Below are 19,913 nucleotides of genomic sequence, written 5' to 3'. Positions count from 1 at the left end.
GCAGCCCCCCCAAATACACACACACACACACACACACACACACATGCAGAGACTGACAAATTCACACACATCCACCCACACAGGATCTTGTTGCCATGATATAGCTGTGTAAGTTGTTGCACTGCATGTGTTGATGTATCCATAGCCTCCAAGCGGTCACAAAAATGACATGTGAGCACATCATGGAGTTACAGTACGCAGATGACTGTGCAGTTGTGGCCCACACATCCGAGGCACTACAAGCTACCCTTGCAGCTGCTGCAAGGGCGTATGGTAGGCTGGGGCTCTCTATAAATGTGGCAAAGACTGAAGTAGTATGCCAGTGGGCATCTACTCCTCCATCTCATTCACCAACCTTCAACATCTCCGAAAAACCACTTGCAACAGTGGAATCCTTCAAATACCTGGGCAGCTTCCTCTCTGACGACTGCAGCATCGACAGGGAGATGCAAAACCGGATTAAACAAGCGCCATCCTCTTTTGGCAGACTTAGGAGAAGGGTCTTTCAAAACAAAGACCTCAACCTCCACACCAAAATATCTGTCTACTTGGCAGTTGTCATCACGACTCTCCTCTACAGCTGTGAGGCGTGGACCCTGTACAGCCACCACCTCAGGATGCTTGAGGCCTTCCACATCAGATGCCTACAATGCATCCTGAGGAGAACCTGGCGTGACCGAGTGCCCCATACTGAAATACTCCGCAAGACCAACTGCATCAGCATGGAGGCTACCGTCACCCAGCACCAACTTCGATGGCTCGGTCATGTCATCAGGATGCCAAAGGAGTGCTTACCGCGTAAAGTGCTGTATGGCCAGCTACATCTTGGCCGCCACTTGGCAGGGGGCAAGAAAAAACGGTACAAAGATCAGCTGAAGACCATCATAAAAAAGTGCGGCCTGAACCCGAGCCAGCTGGAAGACACTGCCGCCCAACGCTCCATCTGGCGGCAGCTCTGTCAACAAGGGGTGCAAAACCTCGAGAAGGACCGCGGTGATCGACGGACCAGAAGACGTCTGAAGAGACATGAAGCCAGTACCACACCTACACCCCCAGTCAGTGATTTCACCTGTTCTGTCTGCGGCAGACATTGTGGATCGCGGATTGGGCTTTACAGCCATAAGAAGACTCACAAGTGACAGAGGCAGGATTGCCATCATCGGACACGACGGACAACCTAAAGCAATGTTTTGTATTCGTGCACTGTCATTGTCCTTTATGTGAAAATGCTTTGCAATACAAATGTATATTTGTCATGCTAATAAAAGTACATTTGAATTTGAATTTGATAGAGTGGTAGAGACAGAGACAGAAACATTACATCTCAACACACTCCTCCTCCACCGTGAGAAGTTCTCTTCAGTAAGAGACTTCCACTTCGGGGAAATAGCCAAGAAAACACCAAACTTGCTACTGTAAAGCCCAGAGGAGAACCTGGCAGTTCTCCTGGTGAAGGAACAGCAGCTCCCCTGGCAGCTAAATACGTACCTGCTGCCACAGCCTGCGGGACTCACAACCACTGTGAGACCCCCAAGATAGTATAAACTGCTGAGTCACTGCATTCAACTGTGTGGCATTTGTTGCACTGTACTGTATGGCAGTGAGGAAAAAAGGGGTTGACTGCATAGGTGGACAAAGATATGGAGCATGCTTATGTGATGACAGCTATGTATTAATGTGTGATGTCATGTGAATTTGATGTGTGTTTAATATGTGATGTAATGTTTCAGTCCTTTGTAAACTGCTTTGGCAATGGCATATTTTCTGTTCATGCCAATGAAGCTATTTGAATTTGAATTTGAGTGGTAGAGAGACAGCGATAGAGTGGTAGAGAGAGAGAGAGAGTGGTAGAGAAAGACAGTGGTAGAGAAAGACAGAGTGGTAGAGAGAGAGAGAGAAAGGGAGAGAGAGAGAGGTAAAGAGAGACAGTTGTAGAGAGAGGGTGTGGTAGACAGAGAGATACAGAGAGAAATAGAGTGGTAGAGAGAGAGGTAGAGAGAGAGTGGTAGAGAGAGGGAGAGAGAGACCTTGACCTTTAACCAAGCCTTTAACGTTCCAATTTTTCATTCACATCAAGATAACAACATTAACATAAATACTCATATACATAGTGAAAACACAACAATCTCCATACGCAGTAAAAACAAAAAGATACAGAGAGAGAGAGAGTGGTAGAGAGAGACAGCTGTAGGGAGAGAGTGTGTGGTAGAGAGAGTGGTAGAGAGAAAGGAGGGAAGGAAGGAAGGAAGAATTAATTGAGGGAAAAAACAACAGAGTGGGGGTTCAGAAAAGAACAGAAAGAGGAAGTGAAAAGGAAAAGATGGCTCTAAAAGACTGTTAGCTGTAGAACATGGCAGCTTATTAACAGAGGCTCATTACTAACTTAGGTTAAACAGACACACAACAAGCTTTAGCCAGGTTTGTTTTTTTTACCTCTTATCTGCAGGGCAAATCGCCTACATATTTTCACTACTTCGCACTTTCCTGAGGCTATTCTTTCAGAAATAACAAGCCAGGGCAGGAAACCCTCATTGATGAGACAGAAGATTTGGGATTCTCAACATACTGGTCCCCCCTACTCTCAACAAACTGGTTCCCCCTACTCTCATCATACTGGTTCCCTCTACTCTCAAAATACTGGTTCCCCCTACTCTCTACACACTGGTTCCCCCTACTCTCAAGCCACTGGTTCCCCCTACTCTCACCATACTGGTTCCCCCTACTCTCAACATACTGGTTCCACTTACTCTCAACACACTGGTTCCTCCTACTCTAAACACACTGGTTCCCCCTACTCTCAACATATTGGTTCCCCCTAATCTCAACACACTGGTTCCCCCTACTCTCACCACACTGGTTCCCGCTACTCTCAACATACTGTTTCCTCCTACTCTCACCATACTGGTTCCCCCTACTTTCAACATACTGGTTCCACTTACTCTCAACACACTGGTTCCCCCTACTCTCAACATATTGGTTCCCCCTAATCGCAACACACTGGTTCCACTTACTCTCAACACACTGGTTCCGCCTGCTCTCAACACACTCGTTCCCCCTACTCTCACCATACTGGTTCCCCCTACTCTAAACATACTGGTTCCACTTACTCTCAACACACAGGTTCCCCTTACTCTCACCATAATGGTTCCCCCTACTCTCAACATACTGGTTCAACTTACTCTCAACACACTGGTTCCGCCTGCTCACAACACACTCGTCCCCCCTACTCTCAACATACTGGTTCCACTTACTCTGAACACACTGGTTCCGCCTGCTCTCAACACACTCGTTCCCCCGGCTCTCAACACACTTGTTCCCCTTACTCTCACCATAATGGTTCCCCCTACTCTCAACATACTGGTTCCCCCTACTCTCAACATACTGGTTCCTCCTACTCTAAACACACTGGTTCCCCCTACTCCCAACATACCGGTTCCCCCAACTCTCATCATACTGGTTCCACTTACTCTCAACACACTGGTTCCCCCTACTCTCAACATACTGGTTCCCCCTAGTCTCAACACACTGGTTCCCCCTACTCTCAACACACTGGTTCCACTTACTCTCAACATACTGGTTCCCCCTACTCTCACCATACTGGTTCCCCCTACTCTCAACATACTGGTTCCACTTACTCGTAACACACTGGTTCCCCTTACTCTCACCATAATGGTTCCTCCTACTCTCAAGCCACTGGTTCCCCCTACTCTCAACACACTGGTTCCCCCTACTCTCAACATACTGGTTTCAATTACTCTCAACAAACTGGTTCCACTTACTCTCAACAGACTGGTTCCCCCTGCTCTCACCATACTGGTTCCCACTACTCTCAACATACTGGTTCCACTTACTCTCAAAACACTGGTTCCCCCTACTGTCATCATATTGGTTCCCCCTACTGTCAACAAACTGGTTCCCCTACTCTCACCATACTGGTTTCACTTACTCTCAACATACTGGTTCCACTTGCTCTCAACACACTGGTTCCCCTTACTCTCACCATAATGGTTTCCCCTACTTTCACCATACTTGTTGCCCTTACTCTCAACATAATGGTTCCCCCTACTCTCACCATACCGGTTTCACTTACTCTCAACACACTGGTTCCCCCGACTCTCAACATACTGGTTTCCCCTAGTCTCAACAAACTAGTCCCCCCTACTCTCAACATACTGGTTCCCCCTGCTCTCACCATACTGGTTCCCCCTTCTCTCAACATACTGGTTCCCCCTACTTGCACCATACTGGTTGCCCTTACTCTCAACACACTGGTTCCCCTTACTCTCACCCAAATGGTTCCCCCTACTCTCAACATACTGGTTCTCCCTGCTCTCACCATACTGGTTCCCCCTACTCTCAACATACTGGTTCCCCCTACTCTCAACATACTGGTTCCACTTACTCGTAACACACTGGTTGCCCTTACTCTCACCATAATGGTTCCTCCTACTCTCAACATACTGGTTCCCCCTACTCTCAACACACTGGTTCCCCCTACTCTCAACATACTGGTTTCAATTACTCTCAACAAACTGGTTCCACTTACTCTCAACACACTGGTTCCCCCTGCTCTCAACATACTGGTTCCCCCTACTTGCACCATACTGGTTGCCCTTACTCTCAACATAATGGTTCCCCCTACTCTCAACGTACTGGTTCCACTTACTCTTCACACACTGGTTCCTCCTACTCTCAACATACTGGTTCCCCCTACTTTCACCATACAGGTTCCCCCTACTCTCAACATATTGGTTCCCCCTACTCTCACCATACCGGTTCCACTTACCCTCAACACACTGTTTCCCCTTACTCTCAACATACTGGTTTCCCCTAGTCTCAACAAACTAGTTCCCCCTACTCTCAACATACTGGTTCCCCCTGCTCTCACCATACTGGTTCCCCCTTCTCTCAACATACTGGTTCCCCCTACTTGCACCATACTGGTTGCCCTTACTCTCAACATAATGGTTCCCCCTACTCTCACCATACTGGTTTCACTTACTCTCAACACACTGGTTCCCCCTACTCTCAACATACTGGTTCCCCCGACTCTCACCATACTGGTTCCCCTTATTCTCAACATACTGGTTCCACTTACTCTCAACACACTGGTTCCCCTTACTCTCACCAAAATGGTTCCCCCTACTCTCAACATACTGGTTCTCCCTGCTCTCACCATACCGGTTCCCCCTACTCTCAACATACTGGTTCCCCCTACTTTCACCATACTGGTTCCCCCTACTCTCACCATACTGGTTTCACTTACTCTCAACACACTGGTTCCCCCTACTCTCAACATACTGGTTCCCCCGACTCTCACCATACTGGTTCCCCTTATTCTCAACATACTGGTTCCACTTACTCTCATCACACTGGTTCCTCCTACTCTCAACACACTGGTTCCCCCTACTGTCAACACATTGGTTCCCCCTACTCTCAACACACTGGTTCCCCGTACTCTCACCATACTGGTTCCCCCTACTCTCAACATACTGGTTCCACTTACTCTCAACACACTGGTTCCCCTTACTCTCACCAAAATGGTTCCCCCTACTCTCAACATACTGGTTCTCCCTGCTCTCACCATACCGGTTCCCCCTACTCTCAACATACTGGTTCCCCCTACTTTCACCATACTGGTTCCCCCTACTCTCACCATACTGGTTCCCACTACTCTCACCATACTTGTTCCCCCTACTCTCACCGTACCAGTTCCACTTACCCTCAACACACTGTTTCCCCTTACTCTCAACATACTGGTTTCCCCTACTCTCAACACACTAGTTCCCCCTACTCTCAACATACCGGTTCCCCCTACTCTCCACTGTTTAACAATTTACACTAAACAAGGCATCCTAACTCTTTCTGACTCAGACCAGATTACAGTCAGTGAGCTGTCAAAGATAAGTCTACCTTCTGCTCAGAGAAAAAAGGATATGGCCTCTAGCGAATTAGTTTCAGTTTCTGTTTTATCTGGAGAACTGAAATGCAGATAATTACATCATGTCTGCACACATCTTATTCCCTCTGAACCACCCTTAATCCTCTCCCATATCAGATAAAAGTTTGATATATTCTTCCCAAAGAACTAAACTTTTGTATCCCTCCGGCCTTTACAGAGAGGTCAAAGGTCAGCTATAGAACAGTGCCCCAGGAGATGGTGGGGATCCAGTGTCTTGCTAGAGGACAATTTGGTAGGATTCTGCTTCTCTGAAATGATCAGAATCCTAGACTACAGAAGTCTGCCTTAACAACAGCTTAACACTAACCTAAAACATAGTGTACAAAGCAAAGCAAGTCTGAACTAAACTGAGGGAGTGATAGCTTGATGCAATGCACTGTGGGATGTTTTCATGGCTTCAGAGACAGACACTCCCAAGACAAGATGTAGCAGAGCTGTAAATGTAGGGCCATTTTATCCATTTGAGCCCGAAAAACCTCAAAACAAATCCTGTACTCTCTTTCAACCAGACTTGTCTTCTGTAGCTTATTTGCAAGTTGAAAGACATCAGAACAGCCTACTGTAACCTACAATGCACTGCAGTCGTGTCTTTGTTTCAACAATCTTGTTTCAGATTTTAAAAAAGGTGCACTTGGTATAGGATGATGTAAAACAAACTGAACTGAATACAAGGTAACAGTGGGATGGTGATTGCAATGGAGACAGTTCAAAGAAAGTTGTATGTGAAAATGCACTCCACCTTACCTCATCAGACTCTTCAGCTGTGTTGTCATTGACTTATAATGAGAATGCAGGACTTACAATCTGTTTCAGCATTGTGCTGCCTATGCTCTGCATCCCAATGCTCAGAGGAAGCTTGTAACCAAAGCCACGACCAAATTCAACCATCTGGAGCAGGCTGGAGTCACGCACGCTTTCCAGGGCCACAATAAGCAGAGCACTGATGCCTTCAGAAGACCAGACGAGAAGCATTTTGTTGTTTATCTCGGTCCTTCATGACTTTCCTTCATGGTTTTCATGACTGATTTTTTTTTAAACTTTTATTACTTGACTTCTCTAATACTTTTACAAGTATCATAGAAAGGTGAATTAGGTCATCTGGACACAACGTTTATTGACAGAAACGTTTCATCATCATCTAAGTGACCTCTTCAGTCTCACCTGACTGCAGGTGTCCCCACCCTTATAAACAATACAGTGAGTGCAGGTACCCCACCCTTATAAACAATACAGTGACTGCAGGTGTCACCACCCTTATAAACAATACAGTGACTGCAGGTATCCCCACCCCTATCAACAATACAGTGGCATAACAACCAAAAAGGATCAGAGTCATATGCAGATTGTCGTAACCATTAACTAGAGTTTCAATGGCCATGTGTATTATTCACAGAGGGTTGGGGAATAGCTGCAACCACAGCATTGTAAGATGGAGACAGATGTACTCTTGGACCCCTCCTCAGTTCAGGGATGGTTGTTCCCGCTTCACTTCCCTTACAGTACACATTGCCATTGAAAAGTCATGGCAATTAGCATATGAAACTGGTGGTTGGTTTGGGTAGTTATGCCACTGTATTGTTTATAAGGGTGGGGGCACCTGCAGTCAGGCGAGACTGCAGAGGTCACTTAGATGATGATGAAACGTTTCCGTCAATAAATGTTGCGTCCAGTCGTGTTATATGTATTCTTACCAGATTCACGAAGAACTTCTGACTCTCGCTCCAGATTCACCACATCTTCATCAAGTCCATCTGAGAAGATCACAAGAACCTGTTCCAGATGATTTACATAAAAGAGATTGTTAAAGAAGTAGTAATGGTTTTTTGTTTGTTTCTTTCTTTCTAATATTTTTTGAACTGCAACATGGTGGTCTATCCAAAGCAGGGTTGAACTGATTGGCCTAGTGATGAACTAAACAGAAAAGAGAACACACCATGCTGTGACTTTGGGGGAGAAAATCTATGCATTTTCTTTCTTGTAAGGGAAAATGCACATTACAGTCAACCTCCTACAAACTGCCAAAGTGATATGGAGATATCATAGTCACCAAGGCCTATATTACATAGGCGACCCACGTGGGGTGCAGCACATTAGACCAATAAAATACATGATTTTATTGATTTATTTGAAATTTGTAATTTCAAATTTTGTCAATCTTAGTCCCAAAATAGAGCAGTTGTAAATCCAATACTATCCCATTTTGTTGTTAGAAACGTAGACTCACCTTAACGGCAGCGGTGGATTCTGCCTTGAACTTGTCTCTGAAGGAATGCAGCAGAGCAGTGTTAAAGTAGGTGGGTTCTGATATCTGCAGGGCCATGACGTTCCTGACCACCCTCTCACTGTAGCCTTCAAATTTGAAGTCATACAGTGTCCGGCCATCATGAGCCACCACTCGGTATGCCATGTTGGGTTTGACCGGGCCAGGTGCCACGCAGCATAGACCCTGCAGGTTGGACACGTAGCGGGCTATCTCTGGCAGGAAGGTCTGGAGCTTCAACTGGCCACTGACCAGCTCAGTCCTAGTCCTCTGAGAAATATCGAAGCCCATGGCAATATCAACACTGCACTCTGAGGGGGAGAGACAAACTGTCTTGTCACAGACACTCTACAACATGTTATACTAACTATTTGTATGCATATGTGTGTGTTAGTGTGTGTCTGTATGTGTTAGTGTGTGTGTCAGAGAAGTTGACTCAGTTCATATGGACACAACATTTATGAGGACAAATGTGTCATCACTCATCCAGGTGACCTCTTCAGTCCCAGTTGACTGCAGGCAAGAAGTCAGAAGAGACTGAAGAGGTCACCTGGATGAGTGATGACACATTTGCCCTCATAAATGTTGTGTCCAGATGAACTAAGTCAACTTCTGTGATCTCCTTACCTGGATTACTGAGCATGCATCAAGACTCAGTGTGTGTGTGTTTTTTGTGCATATATGTATGTGTGACACAGAGACACAGAGAGAGAATAGAAGATAGTGAGACAAACACACAGACAGAAGGGTCACACACACACACACACACACACACACACACACACACACACACACACACACACACACACACACACACACACACACACACACGCATGCACACAGTGAAATACAGACTGATACAAAGAGACTGAGGCACAGGCAGGTAGGTGTACAAACAGACAGACAAAAACTGACTGACAGAAAGTAATGGGTAGACAAAGTCTCTCAGGTGAACTCACTGGATTCAATTGGTTTGGACTTGCAAATGGTATCCACAACCTTCTGCTTGATGTTTGTTAAGGAGCCAAAATTCTGCACAGTGAACAGTCTCTCCGGGGTGCCAGTGATCTGCAGCAGCTCCAAATCATGAACATTTCCTATGCCAACAGCAAACACCTCGATCCCCAGAGCTGCGAGACTGATGGCAGCATCTTCCACCTTGTCTTGTGAGTCGCCGTCTGTGATTAGTACAAGGTTCTGCGAGACCCCAGCAGAGATCCTGCTACCATGGGACGCCTGGAAATAGCGCCGAATGAAATCCAGGGCCTGTCCAATGTTGGTGCCTCCACGCAGCTGTGTCATGGCGAGGATGTGCTCATTCACCTCCGCCTCGGTAGAGAATTCATCGAGGTAGAACTCCTTCTGGGGAGTGCTGCTGAACTGGGCAACTCCAACCCGCACTAAGTCCTGGCTGACGTTGAAGCTGCTCACCAGCTCCGTCATGAACTTCTTCATGATGGTGTAGTCAGCTGACTGTATGCTGCCAGACTGGTCAATTAACATGACCAGGTCGGCCTCCTGTTTCTCACAAGCTGCCACAGAAAGGTCACATCAGTGAACATGTTTTTGTGTTTATGAACATAATTGCATACATGTTTTTCTTAAAGTAAGTGATAATTACATTGGGATAATTACTGCTGCAACCTAATAATCACACATTTTCTAAAATGAAGTCAAGAATTGTCAAGTATCATAAATAAATTTACAATGTAAGAAATAATTCTTGGCTCAATACACACAAAATCACATAAGAAAGCTTGTATGGTGTGTAGTCTTCTACGCTTTATAACAGCAGCCAAAATGTGGAAGAAGAAGGTAGGAATCAGTGAGTTTGCAGAATAAACAAAGCTGCTGTGTCTTTTAACTTGATATGGCAGATAACATCTGTAGAATATTTTACCAACAGATACTCAACATCACTGACATAAGTACCAGATTAATGTAGCAGTAAATGCAGGGTTTGTAGTTTTAGCTTACCTGGCTTGGTGTTGTTGCAGAGGACATGAGTAATGTTTTTGTACAGAGTGTCCAGGGCATCAAATTTGTCCACATAGAAAACCCTGGATGTGTCTCCACATGCCATTGTCTCTAGTTGAGTCCTATTGGCTCCTTCCACTCCGATGCTAAAAACCTTGACTCTATTATCCTTGAGTGCCAAGGATGGCTTCTCCAGGTCATATCGATCTGTGGCGTCACCGTCAGTTATCACCATCAGAATCTGAGGCACCTGGAAGGCTCCACGGCCGCCATGTGCAGCATCAAAGAACTGTAATGAATATGCCAGTGCCTTGCTTGTGTACGTGTTCCCAGTGGGGGATTCCAGTGCTTGTATGGCTTTAAGAACTTCCCTTTTGGTGTAGTGCTGTTTGAGAGTGAATATGGAGCTGGGGTCGTCAGAGTACAGGATGACCCCGAAGCGTGTCAGCTTCTCACCGACCGTGGTTTGGTTTACCATGGACTCCATAAACTTCAGCATGCTCCTGAATTTACGCTCGGTTATGCTTGTGGAGCCGTCCACCAGGAAAATAATGTCAGCCACCTCTGTCTTCTTACACTCTGGTTAGACAGAAGATAGGTGAGAACATGCTTCCCGACCATATGTAAGACAACATGCTTTCACTGAAATAAATCAGTAACATGTCTTTGAATACTATAACTTACATCTTCAAATACAACAAAAATCCAAAGCAATATCCTTTTTGAAAACACCAAACCAAATACAGTACACACCCCTTAACTCAGTCTCACAAGTGTCCCTCGGCTCTGTATAAACAGGGCTTATGGTTTGTTTGGGTGTTTGGTTGAGGAAAGGTGTTAGGTGGGAGATGAGAGTCTGAATGACAAAGAATTGATTAATGTCTAAAAGCCAACTCAGATGTTGGTTTTTTTAATACTTTTATACTTATTTAAATGCTAAAAAATCTCGAACTATTACTTTAAAATGGCAGCTTGCAGTGTAACAACACAAAAGGTCGGTCTCAGTGGAATGGCCTTTTAGTGTTAGAAGCAGTCATATTTCCCATTATCCAATCAGCTCTCACCTCTGTCAGGGTCACAGATTTCCAAGGCCAATTGGCTCTCGAGGTCCTTCAGGCCATCAAAGTCCGTCTCTGAAAAGACCCTGTCCTGTCTGCCGCTGATCTCTAAAAGCTGGGTGGTGTTAGCATTCATCACACCAACAGCGTAGATTATGACCTTCTTGGCCCTCAGAGCTTCAGCGGGGCCCTTGACGTCATCCGTGGCCTCACCATCTGTTACTACTATGAGGTTTTGCCTGAGGCCAGGACGCCCACCATTGAGCGCATCAAAATATTGTGAGATGTCAGAAATGGCTTCGCCTGTGTGTGTGCCTCCCCCAATCTGCTGCATGTCATCTATGGCTTTCGACATTTCACTTTTGTCATAGAATCGGTTAAGAGAGAATTCCAGTCTCCGGCTGGTGCTGAACTGCATAACTCCAACATGCACCTGATCCTGCCCAATGACGGACTTGCTGATGACAGATTTCATGAAGTCTTTCATTTTCTGGAAATCCTCGTTTTCGATGCTGCCAGAGCTATCAATTAGGAAGAGGAGGTCGCCTGGAATGTCTTTACAGGCTGTGGAGGAGGGAACAGTGTAAGTGCATAAGTTTTCTTTTCCTTTGCAGTTTTGCCTTCTGTATTCATTAATTCATTCACTCAATCAATCAATCAATCAATCAATCTATATGCCCACTAAGTCATGGAGTCTATTCCAGCAGGTATTTGAAAGAAGGCTGGGTGCCCCAGACAGGTAGCCAGACCACTGCATTGTCCATACACACAATCACATAAACTACCATTTTCTGTATTCATCATTTGTTCAATACATGTTCACTTCCCTACCGTAGTCTTGGAAATGGACTTATTCGATATATATGTCACTATTATAAATACAATCCTAACTTCTGAGCTCTGAATCCTAGTGGAGCTTTTTAGGTAGGGATGTATGCGTCATTACAAAGAAATAGAAAGGTAATATTTCCTTTGTGTGTAGTAAAAATTAGTTCAAATCTATACATACAGTGAAGGAGGAGGCTAACTGCAGGGATTACAACGCATATCCATACAATACCTTATTCTCAATGGTGAGTAATTGCCAAGTGGAAAATATGAAAGGTCTGTTTTCTACTTTTTCCTTACCATCAGTAGAACAGATATCAGTGAGGATGTCGTCCTTGATGGGCTTTAGGGCATCAAAGTCATTGACAAAGAAGGTCTTCGTATGGCTGCCTGCAATTTCTTGAAGCTGAGTTTTATCTGCGTTTTTCACTCCGATGGCATAGATAGTGATGCCCTGTGCTCTCAGCATTTCTGCTGGAGCTTTGACATCATCTGAGGATTTCCCATCAGTGATGACCACCAGGTACTCTTGGACTTTGTGACCACGAGTTGCCATTGCCTTTTCAAAGTTAGGAGCCATGAATGACAGAGCTGCTCCTGTCTGGGTCCCACCTCCTATTTGTTTAATATCCTCCACAGCTTTCTCCAATGAAGCGGTGTCTGCATAGGTAGTCAGGTCAAATTCCAGGTTTGGGAAATCTGCATACTTGGCAACACCTACACGGATGTGTTTTGGCCCAATATGGAAATTATGGAGGAACTCAATGATGAACTTCTTCATGTCATTGAAATCGTTTGGGTAAATGCTTCCTGAGTGGTCAATCAGGAAGAAAATGTCTGCCTCTTCTGTATGCTTGCAGCCTAAAGAGAGAGCAAGACAAGTATGCCAATCACTACACGGCTTAGTTCAGTGTATACCCCATGCTATGTTCCCTTTCTTACATGAATTTACTAATTTGACACAATAATGGCATGATCTGTAACCTGTCACATTTAACCTTTCAGTTAAGGACATTCTTGAAATCCCAATGGCTAAAACGTAAAAAAGCAGTCTTGTTCAAACCTTCTTTGATGCTCTCCCTCCTCGTATTGACTGTGACTGCCTGGCGAACGATGTTAAGGCACAAGCTCTTCTGCAGGCTCTGCTTCAGGGTTTTCAGCTTGACAAAACTGTCCACGACAAACATGTGCTTGTTGGGTGGATGAGATGCCATTTGGAGCAGCTCCATCTTGTTGGCATTTTTGATCCCCACAGCATAAACAGTGACACCAGACCGACGGAGGTTAGCTGCCTCTTCGCTCACATCATCCTGGGATTGCCCATCTGTTATCACCACTGCTACCTGCTGGACACCTTGACTTTGCCTGCCGCCTCTTTCCTTCACAAAGACCTTCTCACGAGCAAACTTTAGGGCAGAACCAGTATTGGTACCGCCTCCATGGTAAGGCAGAATCTTGATGAACTGAAGGATCTCATTCTTGTCGTTAAAGCTGTCCAGGTAGACCTGTGCGGTGGGTGTGTCACTATACATGACGATGCCTACCCGGACTCTTTTTGGATCAACGTCCAGGCCTTCCACAATCTTGTGTATGAAACTGCGAACCAGCTGAAAGTTGGGTGTTCTGATACTTTCCGACTCATCAACGATGAACACAATGTCTGCTAGTTTGGCTGTTTTGCAATCTATGAGAAATTGTATAATCTTTAATCAAAAGCAAAGTAAAGCATACCAACTCCAGACCAACTTTCACATATTTTATGAATTACTACTAGAAACGACAGCATTTAAGTCATACAGTCATCTTCATCTTCATGTAGATGAGTAAGTTACTGTAAAATGTTGGGTGAACATAGAAAATAAAAAAAATTTAACTCAAAGAAAGTCAACCCCAAGCGAGACAACTTTTCAGTTCATTGAACTTTACACATACACAATTAAAAAATAGTAGAGAAAGTTTCCTCACCTGCACTCACAGTGGTTACCTCTACCTGAGTCTCAAATGCAGCCTTCAAAGAAGGTACAATGTTGGTCGTCTGGTAAATGTATGGAAAAGTGGCCACCATCTTCATCTCTGTTAGTGTTGCAGAGCCAAGGCCTACCCCCACCACAGTCACTCCGTCAGCCTTGATCAAACCAGACTCTTTGAAAATGACATCATCCGAGTTGCCTCCAGTCACGACAACCAGGAACTGCCTGAAACCCTGGTCTTCACGGCTGCCAGCTGCACTGGTGAAAAAGTTGGTTCTGGCATATTCCAATGCTTTGCCCAGGTTACGTGGTTCTTTAGGCCTCATGCTGCGCAGGCGGAATCGTCGCATACTAGCCAAAGTATCCTCTTTGGTTTTGTGTTTGTTGAGGAAGAATTCAACCCTAACATCCTGACCAAACTGAGCGAACCCCACACGATGGGCAGAAGCTCCTATGTCTAGTTGGTTACCCAGCCGTAAATAGAGGTTCCTGGTTTGTTGGAAGTCTGCCTGCGACATGCTGCTGTCAATCAGGAAGAAGATGTCTGAAAACCTCTGGTCCAGGGCTGAAATAAGGGTTACAGCAAAAAGCGAATGATCATCTTAATACAAGGGAAATAATCCAGTACTGGCAAATCCCATAACTGAGCCACTTTCCAATTCACCAGGCAAGTAGAACTTAAGACAAGAACCACCAAGTCATGATTACTTTCCTGTCTGTGTGACTAGTACAGTAAATTAATGTACCAAATAAAAAAAGACTTGAGGGTCATTTGTGTGTCAAATACTGATAATCCCCAATCCTGACTATCACCGCTGTATAAACTGCTGTTGAATACATAAATTTAGGTTCAAATTCAAGTTTACGGAGTGCCTATTAAGTTCACTCTTACTGGGATCTTGTCTTGGTGGGATGCTCAACATAGAGACCCCAGGACATTAAATATGAGGAAATGAGGAAAAACTAAAAAAGAACATCTAACATTAAAAAAAAGGGCAGGCTATAGGTGTCGTGTATTGACGACGTCGTTACGTCGCGCTTTGATGCGGAACGGGGAGGGAGAATAAATATGGAGTAAAGTGAAGTGATGTGAAACGGGGCTCTCGGTGTGCGTATGATTTAGTTCGGTTCTACTTGGCATAATATGCAAGTTAGAAGTGTAACAGTGGCGGCGAGGATCCTAGATTCCAATAGTTACATCTGGAAAGTGGGTTTAGTTCGTCCGCGACATGGAAAACACCACCGTGCCAAAGTGTGATTGCTACGACGAGCCTGCTGCGCTAAGGTCCTCGTGGAGTAGATGGCTAACGACTTCCGGGTTGTTCACAGATGGTAAAGGTCTGATAATGACGGACAATGTCAGCGCAAGTACAAAGATTAGGAGAAGAGCGTGACTTTTGCACCACGCAGGGACAGATGTGCAGGGCGGTTTCTCTACCCTTGACGACACGGGAGGTCCTGAAGATGATGCCAAAGCAGTGGAGGCGCTGAATAACTATCTCGTGCCTCCGGTGAATACCGCGTTCGCGAGCCAGGCTTTCTGCCAATTGTCCCATAACAATGGCGAGACTGCACAGCAGTTTGTAAGACGTTTGCGCCAGACAGCTAAAGACTGTGGTTTTGGGGCGGATATGTCGAACCAGCTCAGGGATGCGGTGCTGAGTAAATGCACGTCAGAATATGTGCGGAGAAAGCTGCTGGAGAAGGGTTCGGGACTGACTTTAGCCAGAGCGCCAGAGATTGCTGCGCAGTGTGAAAGAGTAGAACAACAGATGGCAGCAATGAGAGTGAGTAACACGGACGCAAAGGCAACCGAGACTGTGAACCAGGTATCCAAAGGGAAATGGGCCAAGAAGAGCCGAAAACGGGAAGGGGAAGGAAAAGGGAACGAGAACGTGTGCTATCGTTGTGGGCACCGACACCACTTTGCAAAAGATGAAACATGTCCAGCACGCGGGCAAACCTGCAGGAAGTGCGGTGGTAAAGACCACTATGCGAAAATGTGCAAATCTGAAGGTGGCAAACAGTCAGTGAAATATGTAGACTCAGAAAAGGAAGAGCAACAGGATAAACATTATGCATTTGTAGTACGTGACAGTAGAAATATTGATAGATTAACATTTCATGTGGGTGGTGTAGACCTAGTAATGTTAATTGACTCAGGGGCTACGACCAATATAGTAGATGAAAACACATGGGAAGGACTAAAGAGAGAAAAAATTTAAGTGTCAGTCCTCCACTTCAGACAAAAAGCTGTATACATACTCGTCAAAGGAACCACTGCCAGTGAAGGGAGTGTTCACATGTGAGGTGAAGATAGGGAAAAGGGAAACCCAAGCAGAGTTCACAGTAGTAGCGGGTCAGGGAATACCACTACTAGGGAGAGAGACAGCTATGGAGCTAGGTGTGCTAAAAGTGGGTGTAGATGTAGCAGCGGTGACTGATAACAGGGCAGAGGTAAAGAGGAAGTATCCAAAGCTCTTCACAGGGGTTGGTAAGCTCAATACCAAACAGATCAGTCTGCACATCGACAACGACGTGGAGCCCGTAGCACAACCACTGAGACGAGTACCGTTCCATCTGAGGGAGGCAGTCAACAAGAAGATAGAGGAGCTGTTAAGCATGGACATTATCGAAAAGGTTGAGGGCCCAACACCGTGGTTGGGTAAACCCAGTCGTAGTAGTTCCCAAAGCAAAAGATACTGACATCAGACTATGCCTAGATATGAGAACGGCAAACAGGGCTATCATCCGGGGAAGATATCCAATCCCGACAGTAGATGAACTGTTACATGACATGAACGGTTCAGTTGTGTTTAGTAAACTCGATCTAAAATGGGGCTACCATCAAATGGAGCTCACACCAGAGTCAAGAGCCATAACAACATTCGCCCTGCACAGTGGAACATACTGCTACAAAAGGCTCATATTTGGAGTCTCGTCTGCGAGTGAGCAGTACCAACATGAAGTGGCAACGGCACTGGCTGGCATCGAAGGAGTTGCAAACATATCCGATGACATCATCGTCCACGCACCGGATCGTGAGACACGACCAGTGACTACACGCCATACTGGAGAGACTTGAGAGATACGGCTTGACCTTAAATGGTGAGAAGTGTCAGTTTGAGATGGACAAACTAGTGTTCATGGGCATGTTACTATCAGAGAAAGGGATAGGGCCCACAAGCGAGAGAGTGAGAGCACTGGCCGAAGCATGTGAGCTGGAGAACGGATCAGAGGTCTGCAGTTTCCTGGGCTTGGCCGGGTACAGTAGTAGAGTCATACCCCAGTCCGCTGCCATCTCAGAGCCGCTGCGGAGACTGACCAAAAAGGATGTGCCATTTGTCTTTGGCCCAGAGCAGAAACAGGCATTTGAGACACTGAAAAATAAGTTAGCTGAGGTGGGCATACTGGCATACTTTGATAAAGATGCCCCCACAAAAGTGATAGCTGATGCAGGGCCGGTAGACATATGAGCAGTTCTGGTACAGGAACAGCAGGGAGTTATGGTGCCTATATGTTATGTGAGCAGGAGCCTGACAGACTGTGAGAGGAGATATTCTCAAACGGAGCGCGAGGCCCTGGCACTGGTTTGGGCATGTGAACGCCTACACCCATACATATAGGGCAAGAGGTTCGACCTGATAGCGGATCATAAGCCTCTGGAGGTGATCTACAGCCCCAGATCAAAACCGTGCGCCCGAATCGAGCGTTGGGTGCTCCGTCTCCAACCTTATGACTTTCAAGTGATACACATATCTGGAAAGTACAACATTGCTGATCCTCTGTCTCGTCTCCTGGGGGACACTGCAAAGAAGACGACACACACACATGGAGCGGAAGAATACGTGCGGTTTGTGGCAGTGCAAGCGACGCCCAGGGCGCTGACTACAAAAGAGGTGGAGAGAGCCTCTGCAGAGGATGAAGAACTGAATGAGGTGAGGAAAGCGATACAGAGTGGCCGGTTTGAGAAGTGTTCAGCCTATGCGCCTATCGCAAAGGAACTATGCACTATAGGACAGTTGGTGTTAAGAGGAACGAGAATTGTTCTACTGCAGAGCCTACAGAACAGAACTCTAGCGTCAGCTCATGAAGGACATTTAGGTATGTTGTAGGGACAAAAAAGCATCTCAGGGGAAAGGTGTGGTGGCCAGGGATGTACGGGGCAACAGAGAAATATGTTAAGTCATGTCACGGGTGCCAACTAGTTGCGCGGCCCGACGTACCAGAGCCATTGCGGCCCACAGCTCTCCCTGATGGACCATGGCAGGATATTGCCACGGATTTGTTAGGTCCGTTACCAACAGGACAATCTATCTTAGTAGTTGTAGACTACTACAGCAGATATTATGAGTACGAGATCATGCGATCCACCACGACAGACAAAGTGATAGACCGTCTAGAGAACATATTCAGCCACCACGGTCTACCTGTCTCTATCAGGTCCGACTCCTGTCCGACCACAGTTCTTGTCATCACAGTTCCAGGAGTTCTGTCAAGACAACGGCATACAGCACGTGAAAACAACGCCTAAATGGGCACAAGCAAACGGAGACGTGAAGAGGCAAAACGCGTCGATCATGAAACGGATACACATCGTACAGGCGGACGGACTGGACTGGGGGAAGGAACTCCGGAGGTACGTCACCATCTACAGATCCATAGACCACTCCACCACGGGCAAGAGCCCAGCCGAACTCTTGTTCAACAGAAAGCTGAGAGGAAAGCTGCCGGACATCAGTACACCTAGGAGTGACCTGGAGGCACGGGACACTGACGCAGAGCGAAAGGGGAAGTCCAAAATATACGCCGACGACCGACGCGGAGCCAAACCATCCCAAGTACAAGTGGGAGATGAAGTCCTTTTGAAACGGGACAAGGCAGATAGGTTCACGACAACTTTCAACCAGACACCACACACGGTAATCAGTAAGAACGGTAACAATGTGGTAGTCGAGTCACCCACAGGAGCTCAGTACTCCAGAAACACAACCCATGTCCAAAGGTACACACCAGCTGAGCTGACGTCATCACCTGCTGGAAAAGAAACGCAGACAACACCGAGTGAGAATGAAAACCGGGGACTTGAACACACAGAGAGGTCCACACCAGAGACACCCAGTCAGGGCTCATCATCCCCATGCCGACCTCTGACAGCACGGACAGAGAGACCTCGCCGAGAAATAAAGATGCCCCGGAGATTCACAGGTTTTGTTATGAAGTGAATTCAGTGTGAGAATGCACATGTTGATGTGTATGGTGATAGAGAACATGAATACACAATGCTAGGGGGCAGGAATGTTTATTCTGTGAGAGAATATGTTGTTAACATTCAGATATGACCTGTTGTTTATGTAAAGGAGACATTAGAGTTCTAATCCAAGTAAGGGGGGGTGTCGTGTATTGATGACGTCATTACATCGCGCTTTCATGCGGCACGCGGAGGAAGAATAAATATGGAGTAAAGTGAAGTGATGTGAAACGTGGCTCTCGGTGTGCGTATGATTTAATTCGGTTCTACTTGGCATAATATGCAAGTTAGAAGTGTAACAATAATCTCACCATTTAAACCAAAAACGTTTGGTGTTTGTATTGTCTAAATGCTGTTCCAGAAACTTCTCTGCCCTGCTCAGAAACAGTGTTGTGGATAACTCTGTGGTCCCCACATAACATTTACACAGCATTAAGCTCAGTGTGGAATGTTCTGACATTTTTCTGTCTGCCTTGTTATCTTTGTTTTTTAAACAATGTCCGTCTCTTAATGTTGTATGTTTTGGCCTACACTGCAGCATGACTGGCTGAGCACCAAGTCACTTGGATGTTCTGCATTAATGTTCTACACAGGAATGTTCTGCATT

General features: G+C 45.9%; 1 protein-coding gene across 1 annotated transcript in view; it reads right to left on the bottom strand.

Moving 5' to 3' along the window:
* col6a4a (collagen, type VI, alpha 4a) overlaps positions 1–19,913 on the bottom strand; it is a 151,674-nt gene that overhangs the window by 81,848 nt on the left and 49,913 nt on the right. Inside the window, exons 5-14 of the mRNA XM_056286202.1 lie at positions 14,051–14,620; positions 13,149–13,769; positions 12,386–12,946; positions 11,264–11,821; positions 10,200–10,778; positions 9,178–9,754; positions 8,850–8,857; positions 8,187–8,533; positions 7,654–7,732; positions 6,764–6,909 (exon numbers count right to left, since the gene is read on the bottom strand). Coding sequence (XP_056142177.1) covers positions 6,764–6,909; positions 7,654–7,732; positions 8,187–8,533; positions 8,850–8,857; positions 9,178–9,754; positions 10,200–10,778; positions 11,264–11,821; positions 12,386–12,946; positions 13,149–13,769; positions 14,051–14,620 — 4,046 coding nt within the window. The remainder of the gene's footprint in view (positions 1–6,763; positions 6,910–7,653; positions 7,733–8,186; positions 8,534–8,849; positions 8,858–9,177; positions 9,755–10,199; positions 10,779–11,263; positions 11,822–12,385; positions 12,947–13,148; positions 13,770–14,050; positions 14,621–19,913) is intronic.

The sequence above is a fragment of the Lampris incognitus genome, chromosome 9, assembly GCF_029633865.1.
Source record: "Lampris incognitus isolate fLamInc1 chromosome 9, fLamInc1.hap2, whole genome shotgun sequence".
Taxonomy (NCBI): domain Eukaryota; kingdom Metazoa; phylum Chordata; class Actinopteri; order Lampriformes; family Lampridae; genus Lampris; species Lampris incognitus.
This window is presented reverse-complemented; position numbering and strand designations above follow the sequence as displayed.